At 56.8% G+C, this 19,135-nt stretch overlaps 1 protein-coding gene across 1 annotated transcript; it reads right to left on the reverse strand.

Moving 5' to 3' along the window:
• Nucleotides 1-11,002: 11,002 nt before the first annotated feature.
• On the reverse strand, nt 11,003-12,967 carry FAM166C (family with sequence similarity 166 member C). The gene is made up of 3 exons (XM_035563651.1): nt 12,845-12,967; nt 12,179-12,291; nt 11,003-11,147 (listed from the first exon to the last, which is right to left on the reverse strand). Exons 1-3 carry the CDS (start codon nt 12,965-12,967, stop codon nt 11,003-11,005), a joined length of 381 nt encoding a protein of 126 aa, XP_035419544.1.
• Nucleotides 12,968-19,135: the final 6,168 nt, after the last annotated feature.

Here is a 19,135-nt window from a genome sequence, read left to right on the forward strand (position 1 = left end):
TCCTCCCTGTGCTTTGTGCTGGGTGTGGGGAGGCGAAGAGGCTCTGGCCGTGCACGGGGTGCGCGTTGGGTGCAAGCTGCCTGATGCTCCGTTGTTCTCCTTGTTTCCAAATATTCTTTTTACATTATTCCAAGGCCAGTCTTGCACGGCCAAAAGGACCTTGCTCACCTCTTCCAGCCCTGGAGGGTAATTTGGCTTTCAGCTTGCTGACACCCCTACCAGCACCCCCACCTCTGTGCTTGGAGAGCATCACCCAGGTCCCCTCCGCTGCCTTCCCGGGGCACACAGAGCAGAAGGTCACTCTGCACTGCCCTGCTGGACACATCACGACCCAAAAATCTCATGGGGTCCCCCAAAAATCCCTTCCCACCACCAAGCACTGCCTGGCGCCATCCCCAAACGAGGAGAGCCCTGAGTCACGGTCTGGGCACAGGCAGTGCCTGCAAGCGCCCGGGTTTCTCGTGTGGCCCAGCTCCTCCCAGCTTTCATCTCCAACACAACGTGGGAAGGAGTCTCTGAGGACCGCTTTATTGCATTTCCTTGGAAATTTCACTGCCCAAATGTGGTCGATGACTGAGCGAATGCAGGCAAGCTAAGCCGGGGCCAGAGAGGCCAAGGAGCGCCAGCGAGTCCAAGCGACACACTAAAAGGGCAGCGATTACCCGTCCGGTTCCCCGGAGGAATTAATTCCTCCAAGTACAACTTGCAGAGTATTACTCAGACTGCTGGTTCTTGCCACACGCAGACATTCAGGACTGAGCCTGGGACAAAGCTGGGAGGGTTTTTTGGCACTGTTTTCGAGCTGTTTCCTGCCGCAGATGCTCCATTTCTGGGGTGCTGCTGGGACTGGGGAGCGGGGTGGGACCGGGCACTGGGGTGATTCCTGCCCCAGCGAGCAGTCCCAGACGGGAATGGTTCTTTTTGGGCAGGTGGTGCTAGCATTCCTCCTTCATTTCCAAGCACTTTCTGGGAATGAGTCAACGCACACAAGCCCATCCATCAGCCTGTCCTCCAGCCGCCCGGGGAGGAAATGGATGCAGTGGGTGAGGGCAGCTTGGCTTTGCTAAAAGCACATCCATCTTCCAGCCTCGCTCAGTGCCTGTGGATGGGGACGGGGCAGAGAAAGGCTGGAACAGGAGCCGGAGGCACTGACGAGAGCTCATGCTTCTGGGGGAGGCTTCAGACCAGGATAGCTCTCAGGGGAAAGAGTGCTTTCTGCGCAAAGGAGCCCAGGACAAGCCGAGGTCTGCATTTTGTGCCATCCTCAGCCCCGCATTTCGTGGCGATCCAGCTCTCTAAGTCAGTAAATGCTCTGTCTTCTCCATCTCCCACGAGAAGAGCTTCTCACGTCAAGGCAAAGCCATCTGCCTGCCCCTTCATCTCCCCCAAACCCAGCAGGACCCCAGCGGTCCGTGTAAACGGGGTGGGTTTATCCGCGCTGCTGGCCCAGGGACATTTGGGATGGATGTTCCCTTTCAGCGCTGCTGTGAGTAAGTTTGCACCCTGATTTGTGTTTAGGATGAGTGTGATCCACGGCCCTTGTTCATCAGTTCATCAGGCACAGGGGAAACAAATGTTTTATTTTACTCCCATCCAACCCATTGCCCTTGGCAGCTGACCTCAGAGGATGCCGTAATTGAGTGGAGGATGCTAACAAGAGCGATGCTGAGCAGACCAGGGTGAGTAAGGCATAATTGGGTTTAGTGACTGACCTGACGAATCAAAACCTAAAGTTATTCTGTGAACAGGGAAATTCATTAAGCCCCAGCGCCCCCACCACCCGCAGCCCCCGGGGTACCGCAGCGGGCGAGCACAGCGTGGCCGTGACACCTCCGCATCCATCCTGCCAGCAGAGGGGCACGCAGGAGCCTTGTATCTTGGCACAAAAATCATTTTACGCTTCCCATCGTGAGTCTGGGCTTTAACAAGTTTCCCACTGCCCACACAGAGCATCAACATCAGTGCAGGCAGCCCAACAAGTGCAGCAAAGCTGGGGCCCGACGCTGACCCACGTGCTGCGTTGCCTCGAAGGGGATTACATATGCAGAGCATGCAGCCATGTCTCCTTTTTTTTTTTTTTTTTTTTAATTTTCCCTTTGTCATTTCCCTTTTCAATCATTCTGCATGCTTTAGGGATTAAACGCCTCGTTAGAAAACCCACATTACACGCGTCTCACGTCCCTGGGAGAGAGGACGCACCGCTGCCTGTACGCCCCGAGAATAATGGGCCTGGTTTATTTTATTTTATTTTATTAACGGGGAAACTACACATGTAGAGATTACAGAAACACTGCTGCCTGGTGTGCCCGGCGGGGAGGGAAGCGCTGGCTCCTGCAGCAGGGCTGATGGACGGATTGCTCCCCGCCCGGCGCTGCTCAGTGCTGTCAGCGCTCAGAGAAAACCCTAAATCCTCCCGCAGGGGTTGTGCCTCTGGCGTGATGGGGGACCCAGGTGGCTCATTATGGGCTAGCAGGGACATTAAGCCACCCAGGGTTTGAGGTGGCTGCATACGAGGTGGCGTTGCTTGGGGGGACACCAACAGTGCCACCACCCCCCAGGGAAGGGGACGCAGCTCGGCTGGGCTCCGAACCTGCAGAGGGGGCTCCGGATGGGGAATCAGGAGCTGGGGAGTTTTCTGGTGGAGAGGAAGCTCTACAGATTTTATTTTTTTAGCTGGGATCTTCTGATCCTGTTGGCATTCCTGGCCTGTCCCTGCTGCAGTGGGTCAGCTGGGCCGGCTGCCTGCTGCTGGCTGCCGATCGCCCTCCTGATAATTTCATTCCGTCCCCTTCACGCTTGGGATTTGAGAAAGCAAAATGGTTTTTCCTGCTCGCATCCTGCTGCGAAACCTTCGCTGTGCTCCTGGTTCCTGGCTCCTGGTTCCTGGCTCCCAGCTCCCAGCTCTCAGCTCCCAGCTCCCAGCTCTCAGCTCCTAGATCCCAGTCCCCAGCTCCCAGCTCCCAGCTCCTGTATGTATTTTATATATATTTTTTTCCTGAAAACCACTTGGGTATCGTGACATGACAGTCGCATTTATTGCCCAGGGCCGAAAGCTGCTCGGCTCTTCCCAAGATGGGAACGTGGTCCTGCTCGAGGCGCGCGCCTTCGGCCCTAAATAACTCCCCAACTGTCCTAAACACATCTTCCTGAATTCAAGCAAAACTGCCACGCTCATCCTCTAAAGGCAAATCCCCGTCCTCGCTGCAGCAGCTCAGCACCACGCCGGAGGCTTTGCTGTCTGCAGCCAGGGCCCCCGCGAAGCCCCCAGCCCCAGCTCTGCTGCTCGCCCTGCCTTTCTGCAGGACCCCTAAATATTTTGGGAGCTTTTGCCCCAAAGCTAAAAGATTGCAGACAGGAAGGTAAGGAGTTAGGGATGTACACTGATCCCCTGCCAGGGGGTTTCCTCTGCCACAGCAGCCCCACGGGGGACTCAGCCAGCAGCTCACGTCACCCCCACACCCCTGAACATCTGCGGAAGCCAGGAAGGATTTACCAGGATTTCCTCTCTCCTCTGGGCTTGAAATACAAATGAATCATGCTGAGGATTCAGGCCTTTTCGCATCTTTCCTCTTGCTTTTCTTTTCTTTTTTTTTTTTTTTTCTTTTTCCCCTCCTCCTTTGTAGTTTCTCCAGCTGTGGAAAAGCCGCAGAGGGGCTGTGAGAGCTGCTGGGAGGAGAGCTGAGAAGCCTCCCTGCTTGTCTGGGGACTGCTCCTGGGCTTTGCTCTGCTTTCCCCTGCCGGCTCTGGATAAATCTGGACCTTGTGTTTTGCTGCTTTTCACGCTCCCCACCCCAGGGCAGGTCCGGGTCCCCAAACCGCTCCCCGCCGCGCGTCCTCATGCACCTCGTGTCCCCTGCCACCCCGGCAAAGTGTGGTTCTGTGCAAAGAGCCACCCACACAAGCTGCCCCAAATGGGATGGGGCAGAGGAAAGGAGGAGATGGGGCAAAGGATGGTGATAGGAGAGGCAAGGGCTTCAGAGTTTCCTTGGGGTGCTTGTGCCCCCCGTGCCAGCCGTGCACCCCAGACCGTGCCACGCTCCGTGCGGCTACGCACCGCCGTGCCCCTGCTGGGAGAGAGGCTGCTCCTTTCCCCAGGGTGCTGTAGCAGAAGCCAAGGACACTTTAATGATCAGTCTCGTGTAATTACTTCCCCTCGGCGGCGCAGATGGCAGGGGGTGGGGGACAGATGCTCACCACGAGCCGCAGCCCCAGCACGGCCCCCGGCCCCAGCTGCGTCACCGCAGGATTACGCTGCCGAGGGAAAAGCGGGGTAAGTGCAAGGGGAAGGAAATGTGTTTCACTTAACACTGCCCTTTCACGTAGTGCCACAAACCTGCCTTCAGGGAGGAGGGGAGAACCTGGGGACGGATCTCTTTGGGGCAGCAGGAGCCCGAGTGGGGTTGTCCCTCCTGCCCTCTGCAGCCCCCCTTGTGCTGCCTCTGGTGCACCCGAGGACCTTGGGGTGTTCCTGCGGGGGCTTCAGGGCCAGTGCCACACTTTCTGATCCACAAAAAAAAAAGAAAAGGTTTCTCAGAAGACAAAAAAACAAACGAGCAACTTCACCATTTCTATCATCAGAGAGATTCTCTTGTGGCAACCCGTCCAGGTTTCCTCCTGACGTCAGCAGCATCCATCATCTGTCCAGGGCTTAAAATTTGGGAAACCAGGAGTGAAAATAGCAAATTCCTGTGCAGGAACCATTCCTCTGTCCCAAGGAAGAGCAAAAGAGTGAAGAGGGAGAAGACTGAGCTGTGCTTAAGGAATCAAACTATCACTCTGGAGGGCTTAATTAAAACCCAAGAGCTAAGAGTATTTAGATAAGCTGTCAGTCTGCATTACGCCGAGCGCGTTTGACTTCCCTACGTTTAATTAAAGCTATCTGCATGAAGGGCTGCACAAATCTCACAGCTCAACTTTACCAGCTCCTGGAAAAAACGCTGTGAGAGCGAAGAGCTGTCAGGGGCATTAGAAGTTAAGACAAAACAAAGCTGAAAGAGGAGGGGCACCGCATCCCCACGTGTGTCGGAGGGGCGGGTGGGAGGGCGCGTTTTGGGGGGCTTTGTGCTCGGTGAGTGTCGATGGAGGTCCTCCCACGAGGCTCTGGCAGGTCCCAAAGGTGTGGAGACCACCAAGGAGGCAGCAGAAAAAGCCCCCGAACCTCCCCAATTTCTCTTCATTTCAGAAACTGCACACCAACCATTTGCAGAAAGTCTAGCTCTCCAACCCAACCCAACCCAACCCAACCCAAACCAACCCAAACCAAATCAAACCAGACCAGACCAGACCAAACCAAACCAAACCAAATCAAACCAAACCAAACCAAACCAAACCAAACCAGCAGAAGATACGTTAAAATCATGCTCAAATTGCTCAAAGCTCTGCTCCTTTGCCTGATTTTTGAGCAAAGCCCGAATCATGAAGGTCTTTGTACAAAAAATGGACCACGTGAGGCTGAAAACGCCTGAGCTGGCCGGGACCCTTCCCGAGGTTAGGGGTTAAGTCCCACCGCCCCACAGCCCCAGCTCAGGGACGTTTGTCCCCAGGCAAAGCAGCCAGGACATTTCCCTGGGACTGCCTGCGAGGTATCACAGCCCAGGGATGACGCAGGAGCTCCCAGGCACGCACCTCCAGCAGCGTCTGATTGACCCTGCCAGAGAAAAAACAACTCCCAGGGTAGCAGGGAACGCTGCCTGGACCACACAGCTTTGTTTTTTCTTGTTTTCCTGAAAAAAAAGGGGGTTCAAATGAAAGGATTTTAAGGCCAGGTTCCCAGCTGGGGTGGTCCGTGCGGTGTCACCGCTGATGGCAGGGGTGGCAGCAGCACCTTGCGGGGCCACCATGGCCCCTGCTGGAAACCTTCAGCCCCCTGCCCCGCTGCTTGCTTACCTGCAATCCGCCTGCTTCCTCCTGTGTGCGTGGCTCCTGCATCTCCCTCTGCGCTCAGGATTGTGCCAGAGGCTTAAAACACGTGGGAAATAGGGCTGGAAGGGTGGCAGGGTTTCTCCCTTCCTGCCCTTGGATAGCAGCGTGCTCCTGCTGGCACCCGCCTGCCCCATGCCCAGGCTGCACCCTCCCTGCCTCTCGTCCCTGTGGAAAACCATAGGGACATTTTTTTCACGTTTTCTAGTGGGAAAACGAGCACTTTGTTATTCTGGATCGTCTGTTTTCTGCCCAACGCCAGGCTTGGTGCTGCTGGCGGAGTGAGCACACAATAAAACACATCCCCAGGCCAAAGGAGCTCGCAGTCTAAACAGGGAGAGGTGGGACAGAGCCAACGCCGCTGGCGCACGGGAAGATTAAACAAGTTGTCCCGGCGGGGACGAGCGCTGGACCGATCCCATAAACTGGGCTGATCCACCTGCAGGCTGCTGGGACGAGGGGTGCCCACGCTGGGGGGCTGAGGGGGGAAGCACCCGGCTCGGAGGGCAGGGGGAGAGGTGGGAGGTGGTTTTCCAGGAGGAGGGGGCTCGCTCGGAGACATCAGGGGGTTGGGCCAAACACGGAGCCCGCCCGAATTCGTGGGATGTGGGAAGGGGGCAGCAAGCAGTGGGGTTGCTGCTCCGCGACATCTCTGCTGTGATGGATGAGAGACGAGCTGGGAAACGAGGTGGGGGGGGGCCTTCCCTTTCCTCCTCTGCCCCACGGCTGTGTGAAGGGCAGGGGTCCCCACGTGCCGGGCTCTCTGCAGCTCTGTGCCCAGAGGGAGACGCGGGGAAGCCTCCCCGAGCGGTGCTGGGGCGCTCAGCACCCCCCAAAGCACCTTATATAGTCCTCCGTGACGCTGCGGGCTCTGTCCCTACATCATCCTTCTGATGGCTGGAGCCTTTCCAGGGGAGGAAAATTCCTTTGGATAACACCAGTCCCTGGATCACAGCACGTTTTTTTTCAGTTCTTTCCTCTCTCTCGGGTTCAGCGGACCCCGGGGGCTCTGCCCGGTCCCTGCTGAGCATCCTGGGGCTAGGGACCTGTTCCCAGCACCTCTCCCTCCATGCCGCCCAGCTCAAGCTCCCCATTAGGGCACCCCAGGCCCAGCAGCTCCTCCTCACAGTGCAGCCCCCAGCAGGTTCCTCGTGGCTCCTGAGGGCTGACTCCTGAAGGGCTCCTGAAGATTTGAACACATTTTTCACCCAAGAGCCCCAAACTTCTCAGGGTGTTTCAGGGCCATCTTCATCCCCTGCCCTTGGCTTTTGCCGCAGAGGGCATGCGCCAACCCTTTATTCCTTTATTTCTGCCTGCTGCCCTTCCCTCCTGCCCCCATCACGGCACAACAACCCACTGTGCCCCTTCCAGTGCCACGGGAGCAGCAAATCACGGCAGCCAGCCTCGCTGAACCACAGAGGAAAACCCCTTCGCCCCGCGCCAGCAGACATGCCGCAGCCTTGCTCGGGTGATGGGTTTTAATCCCAGACACAGCTAAGCCATCCCCGTCCCCAGATGGTGCAAGGACCCAGTTCCTTCCAGCCCCAGCCCCATGAAGGTCCCATACAAGTGCAGGTCCCATACAAGTGCAGGTCCCATACAAGTGCAGGTCCCATACAAGTGCAGGTCCCATACAATGTGCAGGTCCCATACAGGTGCAGGTCCCATACAAATGCAGGTCCCATACAAATGCAGGTCCCATACAAGTGCAGGTCCCATACAATGTGCAGGTCCCATACAAGTGCAGGTCCCATACAAATGCAGGTCCCATACAAGTGCAGGTCCCATACAACGTGCAGGTCCCATACAAGTGCAGGTCCCATACAATGTGCAGGTCCCATACAGGTGCAGGTCCCATACAATTGCAGGTCCCATACAAATGCAGGTCCCATACAAGTGCAGGTCCCATACAAGTGCAGGTCCCATACAAATGCAGGTCCCATACAAGTGCAGGTCCCATACAATGTGCAGGTCCCATACAAATGCAGGTCCCATACAACGTGCAGGTCCCATACAAGTGCAGGTCCCATACAATTGCAGGTCCCATACAAGTGCAGGTCCCATACAAGTGCAGGTCCCATACAAATGCAGGTCCCATACTATTGCAGGTCCCATACAACGTGCAGGTCCCATACAAAGTGCAGGTCCCATACAGGTGCAGGTCCCATACAAATGCAGGTCCCATACAGGTGCAGGTCCCATACAAGTGCAGGTCCCATACAAATGCAGTTCCCATACAAATGCAGGTCCCATACAAGTGCAGGTCCCATACAACGTGCAGGTCCCATACAAATGCAGGTCCCATACAAGTGCAGGTCCCATACAGGTGCAGGTCCCATACAAGTGCAGGTCCCATACAGGTGCAGGTCCCATACAGGTGCAGGTCCCATACAAGTGCGGGTCCCATACAAAGTGCAGGTCCCATACAAATGCAGGTCCCATACAATTGCAGGTCCCATACAATTGCAGGTCCCACACAAGTGCAGGTCCCATACAAGGTGCAGGTCCCATACAAGTGCAGGTCCCACACAGGTGCAGATCCCATACAAAGTGCAGATCCCATACAATTACAGGACCCCCAGCACCCAGACCGGGACCCAGCGGGCAGAGCCCAGCCCAGGACCCCCGGGGTGCGGCACGATCCGGATCAGGCCCCGGTCCTGGTGCGCGCATCCTGCGGGGCTCCGCTGCCCTCTAACGGGGGAAGCGGGGGGAAAATCCCAGACCGAGCCCTGCTCCGAGCCTCTGGGGAGCTGCGAGAGATGCAGAGCCAAGGGACGAGGGCATTTTTTTTTTTTGCACAAACCCTTTTCTACCCTTTTTGGGGTAGAAACCTGAGGCTGCTTGAATTTGCGCCTTGTTTTAGGGAGAGTTGCAAGTGCTCCACCCGTGGCAAGCACTGCGTTTTCTGTGCCTGGATGAGCCACAAACCCCGCGAACCCCCTTAAAATAAGGCTGCGAGGGCCGTGAACATCTTTGGAGGGGTTTGAGTGCTCGTGTGCTGCAAACACCCCCGTTTCTCTTGGCGTCTGGGGGCTCGCCAGGACCGGCTGCACCTCTGGCAGCCCCTGGGAAGGCAGAGGTGTTCCCGGTGCTGCACGGAGCCTTGGGGAGAAGAGGGTAAAAGGGTTAAAAATCTGCTGAAGCAGCTCCATCATGCTGCACACAGCAATTGCCAGCATGGTTTAAGGCTCACAGACCCACCCCAATGCTTCCAGGAGCATCCCACGACCACATTTCCTACAACCAAGAGGAGAGGGCGAGATATCACCCGTGGAAGCACCCTGCAGGGCACCGAGCTCCGTGGGGTCTCCACGTGCCGGGAGGGTGTTCGTGGGGCTGAACCTGCCTTGGAAATGTTGGCCAGGGCAAAAAACGATGAGATTTCCTTCCTCTGAGGTGCGGGGAGCTGCAAAGTCCCCAGAGGGTGATGCTGGGGGGCTCAGGCTGGGGGCGAGGAGCTGCAGAGGGGTCTCGCAGGGCCGTGGAAAGCCCCTCCAGGGAGGCAAAATGAGTTTGGGAAAAATGGTGAAAATGGTGCCACGAACAAATTTTTTTTCTCATATTCCAAAGAAACATATGTCCCTTGGTGTCTGGTCTTTGCACCGCTGGCACAAAGCGACCTTCTTCATCGTGTCTGCTGGCAGGTGCTAAAATCGTGCACAATGTGAAGAGGAGTTTAAGGTGATTTTGGAAATGCACTAAAATGCACAAGAACTTTCCTCGGTGTGTTAAAATTAGCTTTTGGAGTGCTGGAGCAGTCGGTCCCCATCAGCCCATCTAATGGGATGACACAAGCTCACAGGGGGAGTGCTGAGCTTTAAAAGGGTTATTTCACTTCAGATGTCAGCGAGTGGGAAAAAAAATCAATAAAAAACTGCTAAAAAAACACATTTCTGGGTTTTCAAATGCGCACACACCCAGAGGGTTGCATGTCCCCTTCCGAGCTGGCTCCGTAGTGGTCACTGGGAACAGTGCTTGGCCTGGGATATTGGTATGGATGTGCCGAGCATCGTCCTGAGCCCATGCAGAATCCGACCCTGGGAGGACGTGGCAGCAGAGCAGGGCTTGTGGGAGCCCAGGGGACACCCCTGGGACACGAGCACCGCTTGCAGGGCTGCTCCCCGGGGACAGCTGGGTGGCACTGCCCTGCAATGTGTCACCCACGTCCAAGTCACAGCAGAAAAGGTGGTGTGTTTTTTTTTTTTTGCAGAAATGGAGCAGGGATAAGGCTGTGCCCAGCCCCTCGCAGCACCGTGCACCATCGAGCAACAGCAGGAGCCTCCCAGCTGCCTCCCCCCGCAGAGCACCCCGGGGCTTGCTGGCCCTGAATTCCGCAGTCCTGAGCACGACGATTTTAGGAAGTGGTCTCAAATCGCCCCAGGGGAGGCTCACATTGGATATTGGGCAGAATTTCTTCATGGAGAGGGTGGTGAGGGACTGGCACGGGCTGCCCAGGGCACTGGTGGCATCCCAATCCCTGGAGGTGTTTAAGAGATGCGTGGTCGTGGGGACATGGTTTAATGATGGGAATGAGGTGATCTTTAAGGTCCCTTCCAACCCAACCCACCCTACGACGCTATGGGACTCGGAAGGCCAGGCTGATGGTTGGACTTGATGAACTTGAAGGTTTTCTCCACCCTACACGATTCCATGAGTCTACGATTCCCTTATTTTATGATTTCTGCTTCCCAAACCTGCCTGTTTTCCCCCATCGTGCCACATCTCTCGACCACCTCTGGTGGATCTCCAGCCGAGTGGGCTCCTGGGTGTCCCCCCGCCCCCACCAGCAGATCCCCGGGCAGCGGCGCAGCGCAGGGGCTCCTTGCCTGGCAGACGGTGACCCCATCACACCAAGCTAATCCCCTGCCTGTCCCCAATCCCTGCCAGCCTCTGATGGCCTGGAGCAGCAGGAGGAGCTCCCCCATGGGTGGCTGCCCCCTCTCTTTAGGGTCCCCGGGCAGTCCCTGTGCGCACAGACCCCATCCAGCACCATCTCCCTCTGCTTTACGTTTATTTTATGGCTCTGCCTCCCCCATCCAGGAGACCACCTCGCCACCGAGGGCAGCCTGGGTGCTGTGGCTCACGCTCGGTACTCGAAGAAGCTGTCGCGGACCTCCCTCTCCTCGGAGGTGACCCTCTTGCCCGAGGGGAAGGTCTGGTAGGTCCGCAGGTTCTCCGGGGACACGCGCAGCAAATGCCACCGCGTCTTCCCGCTGAGCGGGGGGCTGCGGGGGGCAAGGCGCCAGGTTACCAGGTGGGCAATGAATTTCTGGTCTCTGAGGGCCAGTGGTAAAGCTGCCAGCAGGTCCTGAAGGCAGGGAGGCACCGGGCATTGCCCACAGCTTTGGTCTCCACCACCCTTAGCAGCGCAGGAGCTGGCCGTGCGCTCTGCCAGCTGAACCCCCGGGAGAAGGATGCGTGCCCGGCCCTGGCAGCAGCTGCTCCCCTCTTTGTCCTCCTCTTGCCACTCTTTCCTCCTCCTCAAAATGGGACCGGGGAGGTGAAGGACACCCTCCTCACCGCTGTGCACTGCCCTCATTTCAGGTGGCACAGGGCAGGTAACCCGGCGGTGGCCAGTCCAGAGGGGCACAGCATGCAGCGTGGGGGCAAAGCGCTCCATGCCTACCTATTAACCACTGGGTTAAGCAGCTCTTCGGAGCTCCACACACAAAATTTAAGGGATTCTTGGGCTTCCAGGCTTGGTCAGTCCATGCTGATGCTCCCAGGGGCTCTAGGGGCCTGGAGGGTGCTGTGCCTTCGCAGGCAGTAGGTTTGTCCTAAATCTTTGTACCTTTACGCACCAACAGGGGCTAGCTTCACCTGGAGGGGCACAACGAGGGCTCCCCAAGGAGAGGCAGTGAGCGGGGTGGGTTTGTCCACAAGGGGTAAGGGGGATGCCACGATCACCTACCCAGCAGAGAGGGGCGAGGAGAGGTGGGGGGGGATGGGCACGGGGGCTGGGGGACCTGTGGTGCCCAGGAGCCCCCCCGACCGGTGCCGGCAGCACGAATCGCTGCTTGAGCAGTAACAGAGGGCGAGTTTTGCCTTTCATCTTCTCTGGCCTCCTCTCATCTCCAGGGCCCCTATTTTGGAGGTAGCTGCTTGGCGGGGGGCTGGTGCAGCTGAGCAGCGGACCCCCAGCTCTGCCTGGACCAGGTGTGGGGCTGGCTCTCCCCACACCCCTCAGGCTCGGTTCCACAGCCCCGGCTGGGCCACCGGGTGCTGCTGTGTCCTGGGGTGCCCCCTGGGTACTCACAGGTTCAGCGGGTGCGGGTCTCTCTCCTTCTCCTTCACGGGCAGCACAAAGTAGGGGACGGGGTAAAGCGTCCCAGTCTTGTCCTGGTAAAACTCGCGGTGCTGCTGGGCCAGCTGCGCTCAAAGGCGAAATCGTGCAGGGGTCTGGGCAAGCAATAGGCACCTCTCCCCGGTGCAGCCCCCCAGACCTTATTGCACCAGGATTTTATGGGGGGTTCTTTTCCTTTGCAAGCCCACCGCTGTCACCTCCACCCCCTAACAGAGCAGTGCTGCCTCTTGGGCGCTGATTTATGCCTGGTGTTGTGCACACAAGTCCCTGCCTGTGGGATGATGGACATCCGACAGTCCCTGTTGCATTCAAAACCTCCCAAAAAATAAACACCCAGAGATGGGAGCAATGCAAGCTCCGGCTGCCCGCCTGCAGCAGCCACGCACAGCACACGCTGCCATGCAAATACAAGAGCAATGCTTGGGCTGAAACACCCGGGGCTTGTTTCAGCTCTGTGAGCACCCCGGGGTGCTCAGGCTGCCTGCGCTCCCAATTCGGGTGCTGCGGTGCCATCCCTGCCCGCTGCCCCTGCACGGGTCTGGGGGATGGAGCCCGTTGCGTGCAGGCAGCAGAGGAGGGGACATCATCTTTGTCCCTCATCACCGTCCCCGTCCCCACCTGGTAAAACCTGCCCAGCTCCAGGGCTCGGCCACCATCCAGGTCGAAGCGGGTGCGCAGCGGGGTGCGGGGCACCTCCTCCGGGTAGGGAGCAGGGGGCTGGGGGCTCCGCGGCTGCGTCATGGTGGTGGTCCGGGGGTGTGCAGGATGATGGGCCTTCCACACCTGCGTGGGAAACACCTGGTCGGATTTCCCCCGGTGAGCATCCTTCCTTGCCTTCCTCACCCCCCAAGTCACCAGGACATGGTGACAGGGTCTGCAGGCAGGGAAGGGCTGCACGTACCCATTTCTGCCACTTCTTCCACCCACAAAGCCATTATTTGGAAGGTCCCTGAGCCCTTTGCATGCTCACAGCTGCGAATCCAGTTACCACTAACAATAATTGTTCAAAAAGTGTGTTTCCCTTTCGGCTGCCCCAAAGGGTCCATAGGATTCCCCGTGTGTTTGCCCAGAAGATGGAAATGCATCCTCTACATCCTCGCCCTCCCTGCAGCTCACTGCTAAGGCTGTGTGCCAGCAGCGCTCCCAAAAATCCTGGTGTGCCCATTTCACAGGGCCAGGGGAAGCCACTTCTTTACGCAGGCTCTGCACAGGACCTGAAATCAGGCTTTCAGGTGTTGCACAGCACCTCTTGTTGCACACAGAGCAGCTTTCCCAGGAAAACCCTTCCTGATCTGCACACCAAAACCAATCCCTTTGCTCATATTGGAGCAAGATGCAGCACCACAGCTCTGCTCATCGGGGACCCAGGTGAGCTTTCACCAGGTCGTTAATCCAGACCTCGCTGTTAGGTGGATGCTGCTTGCCCAGGGGGGGCTTTTCCTTGTTTTTGCCTGCAGCGTGGCTGCAGTTTGGTGTTTGCCAGAGCAGCCGGGAGAAAAGGAACGGGAGAGATCTGGCAGCAAATCTGCCCCAGGGTTAAAGCACCGAGAGTCCTTCAGCCACAAGCCAGCAGGGGGCTGCCAACAGGGTGCTGGGCCACAGAATGATGCTCTCAAACGAGCCGAGGAAAATTATTTATATATATATATGTACCCTACAGCCACAGCTCTGCCTAGAAGGCAGACGTGCTCAGGGAGAAGCAGCAGATCACTGCCAGCCGGGCACGTAGCCCTGCTAGCCAGAGATCGTGGGCAGGGGGATACCAGGGGTGCTGAGACATCTTGCAGTAATTTGGACAAGCCCTGACTGCAGCGGCATTCTTTGCTTATAGAAAACAAAGGCAGAGGTGGAAGAGAGCAAGAGAAGGTGGGGAGAAGCCACTTGGGGATGGGAAGGGGCCAGGGGGCAGAGAGAGGACAAGCAGGAGCTCGGTGCTGCTCGCAGGGCTGGGGGATGTTTAGGATCCGTGGGGAAAAGCCCCCGATCTCCCCCCGGGACCCGGCAGTGTTTCAGCAGGGAGCACAGCCTCTGCCAAAGGCAGTTACAAGAGGACTGAGCAGCTCATTCCCCAGCAAGAGCCCTCTCGCGGTACCCGATCCCTTGGGATGTGCTCAGCGCTTCGGGGCCAAACCCAAGCTGACGGCACAGCCCCGGGGTTGGATTTGCCACGCAGGAGGGCAGAAGAGAAGCCCCAAAAGCTGCCACCGAGAGTGCGGTTTCTGTGGACACAGCCCACGCTGACCAAGCGTAGGATCTGTGCAGGGTGGAGAGGGCAGGGTGCAGGATCCATGCAGTGTCCAGGATCCCCGGGACAGGGTGCAGGATCCATGCAGGGTGCAGGGTCCCTGCAGGGTGCTGGATCCCTGGGGCAGGGTACAGGGTTGTTGCAGGGTGCAGGATCCATGTGGGGTGCAGGATCCACGCAGGGTGCAGCCTTTACCTGCCGCAGGTGCCCACAGCCCGACCTGGATCCCTCCCGTTCTGCCCTGCCCGCCCCAGCCACGTCACAAACACCAACACCAGGCAACGGGGGGAGCCCAGCGCAATCTCCCCCAGACCTTCCTGCACACCCCTACACCCCCAGCACCCTGACACCCCCTGTACCCCACAGCACCCACCCGTGAGCATCGCCTGCTGCCACTGCCTGCACCCCCCGGCACCATTGCCTGCACCCCCCCACCAACCCCTGCACCCCTCAACCCACCCTCTGCAAGAAAAGCCCCCATATTTCCATTTTTTATTTTTTTTTTTTTTTTTTTTTTTTGGGGGGGGGGGTTGTTTTGCTTTAGGCAGCTCCTTTGTGAAAGGGGAACCGTGGGATCTTTTCCCGCCCGGGGAAGCTAACTGGGGACCTGCCCCCCAAAAGCTTTGGGAAGGGTGAATCGCCTGCGTGGAACCAATGCAGACAACAGTTGCACACACAGACAGAGGCACATTCGGTTAAAATAATTTAAAAATCCCATTAGGCTTGCAAGGATGAGCGCTTGAGCTTGGGGACACGCGGGAATTGGAGGGGCTGGTCTTTATTTGAATCTTGATCTGAAAGGTCTGAGATATTGCAAATAAAAAATAAATAAATTAAATTAAATTAAAAAAAAAGGAGAGAAAGAAAAGAAAAGAAAAAGAAAAAGAAAACAAAACAGAAATCCAGAGACCTTCCAGCACCTGCATCATGCTAGGATTTGCAGCTCTGGCTCTGGAGATGTCCTGGCCACCTCTCCTGGCCAGCTCATGACCCAAATGCTCGAGATCTTGTGGCTGTCTTGTCCGGTTCCCAGTGAAATGTGGATTCATCCAGCATGGGACTGGTGGAAAGAGGGGATGGTTCAATCCATCCCATAGGAGTTTTCTACGTAAAACCTCGTGGAAAAGCACCGTGCGTCCTCACAGCCTGCTCCTCTGCAGTGCGCATGGATTAGGAAAGCTGGGTTTGTTAGTTGTGCTGAGTTCAAGAAAATGGGAAAACCTCCATATCAGAATTCGTAAAAAAAAAAAAAAAAAAAAAAAAGAAAAGACAAAAGGAAAATCTCCCCACGGAGAGAGCTGCTGCAGTGCTGAGGCTGCCGAGTAGCAGGATCAGCTCTGGCATTTAAGGAAGGGCGAGGAGCTTGCCTGGCGTCCAAGCGCGGCTCTCCAGCCGGTCTCGGAGGATACCATGGGAAGGAAAGAAGGTAAATGGAAAATGATGCAAAAGGCCACATGGATTTTTTTTCCATTTCCCCCCCCCAACCCCCCGCTTTCTTAGCAAGCCCTTGCGTTTGCTCACGCTTCTGCTTTATGTACAGAAACTGCCTCCACAGCATTTTTCCCCTTTCTTCCGAGACCAGCGCGCGCGTGCAGAGCCGCCCACCACAGCGCTCCGAAGTGCAGATGATGCCGTGGTGCGGCGTTACCCCACAAAGCCTCGCTCGTGACGGTTGCATCCCAAAAACCCTGCAAAATGCAAGAGACTCGATGCAGGGGGGGGGGACACAGCTGGTGCAGAGAGACCTGCGGCAGGCGAGTCGGGTTTGGGAAGAGCAGGGATGGGGAAAGACGGAGTCTGGGCAGCGTGGAGCTGGCCCGAGGAAGGTCTGAGCTGCACAAGGGTCGCTTCTGCTCCTCGCTGGCCTGTCCCCAGCAGCAGCAGGCGATGGAGAAGTGGTTTTGGTTGCTGCTCCCATTCCGTGGGGTTTGGGATGTCGGCTGCCGAAGCCAGAGGGCTGTGGCTGGTGGAGATGAGCAGGGCGCCCCAGGTTTTGAAGCCGAAGCCGCTGCTGAGCTCGGCAGACAGGGGAACCTGCAGCGCTTCGGCGATGGAATAAAGACCCTGCAGGAAAAGGGCAGGCGATGGCTCTCTCAGCAAAATCACCCACTGGAAAATGAAATCTTCTCTATCCTCGCACAAAGCTGCTGCTTGTGCCAGCTCAGGAGCTCCCCGATAAGGGTGGTTTCTGTGTCTGAGAGGAGCCCATCGGCCAGAGCTGCATTAATGCTCGTCCCAGCGGCGAGGTGAGCCTGCGGCGGGGTGAAAAGCCATGGGCTGGGCTATGCGAGCACATCTCCATCCCCTGTGTCCCCATCCAGCAGGATGAAGCACTCCCAGGACTTCTGGATGTGTTAAATGCCAAATTCCTGCTCCCAGGGGCTCAGGGAGCAGCTCTCCCAAGCTGCTTGCAGGGCAGAGGCAACAAAAGGGAATTGCTCAGGCATCCTTCGGGGCTTTCTAGCAATCAGAAGGAGATTTAGAGAAGCTTATTTAGCAGAGACAGCTCCTTTGGGTGTGCTCTTTGTGCTGTAGGTCTGGGTACAGCCCTGGAAGGAGCTCTTTGCCTCCTCCAGGCTGAGCAGCAGCTTGGAGCTGGGGCTGCTCGGGCTGTGGAGCTGCTGGGACTTCAGGCAGCACCCCACATGCCATGGAAAAAGAAACCTAACACATGAAAAATCTGCCTCTATGCGTGTTCACACACAGCCCCTGAATAATACACGGGCAGCCCGGTAGCACTGGCTTGGAGCCTGTCCCAGAGGTTCCTGGTTCCCAGCTCAGTCCCCAGCACGATGCCCCTCTCCGGCTCTCCGACGAGCTGGCGCTGCCCACAAAATCAGGGAAACGAAAAACATACAAAAAAAAAAAAAAAATAGAAACTTTCTGTAATTAATATAAAGGATCTCAGCGGTTTGACAAATGGGGAGGTTGATATGATTTCTCCGAGCGTAGGAGGAAAAGAGCTGGAAAAAAAAAAGAGAAAAAGAGTTAAGAAGAGAAAATTTCATTAATTTTGGACGTGAAGTCTTGTAGCATCATCATAAGGCCATTGTTTTGGGATGGGTGATTGGATTGGGCTTACTTTGATGGGATACTGGTGCCGTGGGAGGTGCACGCAGAGGGTCTAGCTAAGGCCTGATCCTGCCCTGGCAAGCTGTGCTTTCCCCTTGCCTTTGGTGTAAACCCATAGTAAATAGGAACAATCAGCAGTGATTCAGAGGTGGGTGTGGGATTTTATTCACGTGCAGCGATGTGAAAATTGCAGAGACGTTGTGAAAATCGAGATTTGTGTTTATGAAGGGCATTTTCTCACCTCGCTCTGCTGATCACATCCAGCTGGGGGAACGCTTCGGGTGTGCCGTGCTTCGGGGACCCGCGTGTTGGCTTGGCTTGAAATTGGGTTCCTGCGTTGTTCCTGCTCACCTTCATTATCCCATTTAATTGTATAATGGGTAGATAAATCACCAGCAGTGCAGGTGGAGATATTCTCCCGTCTAAAAAAAGCACCGGGCCTCTTTAGCTACGAGCAGACAGGCACCGGCAGAGTTTGTGCAGGGACGTGACCAGGGTGCAGCTCCATCCAGAAGACCCACGGGGGGTATTTGCACACCCGTGGGGCTCCTACAGACCCCAGCCCTCAGGATGGCTGGGGCTGGGGGCACCCCTGGGTGCCCCGTCCCCCCCTGCCCCAGCAGGGTGCCCAGCCCCACGTCCCTGGGCTCGGGGAGCTCTCCAAGGAGCAGCCCCCGGCCCCTCTCCGCAGGCTGCAACCCACCAAAGCCAAGCACGTGCCCGGGGTCTCGGTCACCACTGACCAGGGTCCTACCAAACCCTGAGCAATGTGGGTTTGCCTCCAGCCAGGTCCTTCTTTAAAGATCACTCAGATATCTGCTTTCTGGTGCTGGGGGGAGGTTAAACTCAGCTCCGTGGTGCAGGAGGTGCTCTCCGTGTTCTCCGTGGTGCCGGTGCTTTTGGGGCAACGTGGGTTGCTCTGACAGTGACTGCCTGAAGCACTGGTGTAATTTGCTTGCTCTCAAATAGAATTTGAGAAGTGGAGCTGGGGGAGATAAAGGCGAGGACATCTTCTGCTGGATCTCCAGAATGGATGAGTGGTACCAGTGGGAGGTTTCACACCGCTGGGTCTCTCCGGATCTGATTTGGAGGAATCCAGGGGCTGACGTTCATCCAGCTGCTTGTTGGCCACACGTCAGGGCAGAGCCAAGCACCTGCAGGGTAAAACTCATGCCAAAACCCATGAGAGCTCCTCTGGATGATCAGGACAAACCCCAGAGAAACCCTCGTTGCCCCCAGCCTCCAGCATTTTAGCAAGAGCGAAGGCAGAGGGGGGAAAGGGGCTGCAAAAGCAGCAGCAGCCTGCGCAGCCCTGCCGAGAAGGACCAAAAAGGAACCAAAAAATGTTGTTGGATGGAACCAGGTGCCCTATTTCCAGGGCTTTATTACCCATTTATGAAGGCTGCACCCTCCCTTGTCTCTCTCTGGTGACACTAAATCCCTCATGGGTTCGCTCTCCACCACAGTAGTATTTTTCTGGGAGGTGTCCAAGCAGGAAAGCAAGACGTGAGGCTCACAGCCCCCATCTCTGTGCTCTTCCTCTTCACAAGCCCACATTTTAAAGCTGTTATTTATGTCTTGACCCTCCCCCC

The sequence above is a fragment of the Cygnus atratus genome, chromosome 3 (genome assembly GCF_013377495.2).
Source record: "Cygnus atratus isolate AKBS03 ecotype Queensland, Australia chromosome 3, CAtr_DNAZoo_HiC_assembly, whole genome shotgun sequence".
Lineage (NCBI taxonomy): Eukaryota > Metazoa > Chordata > Aves > Anseriformes > Anatidae > Cygnus > Cygnus atratus.

What these genes read in the sequence shown, in the direction of transcription:
- FAM166C (XM_035563651.1), bottom strand. Translation starts at nt 12,967, where the DNA reads ATGACGCAGCCGCGGAGCCCCCAGCCCCCTGCTCCCTACCCGGAGGAG. An exon ending in AGCTGGGCAGGTTTTACCAG is followed by an intron (nt 12,292 to 12,844) that starts GTGGGGACGGGG and finishes CTTTGAGCGCAG; the next exon opens with CTGGCCCAGCAGCACCGCGA. An exon ending in GACCCGCACCCGCTGAACCT is followed by an intron (nt 11,148 to 12,178) that starts GTGAGTACCCAG and finishes TGCCCCCCGCAG; the next exon opens with CCCCCCGCTCAGCGGGAAGA.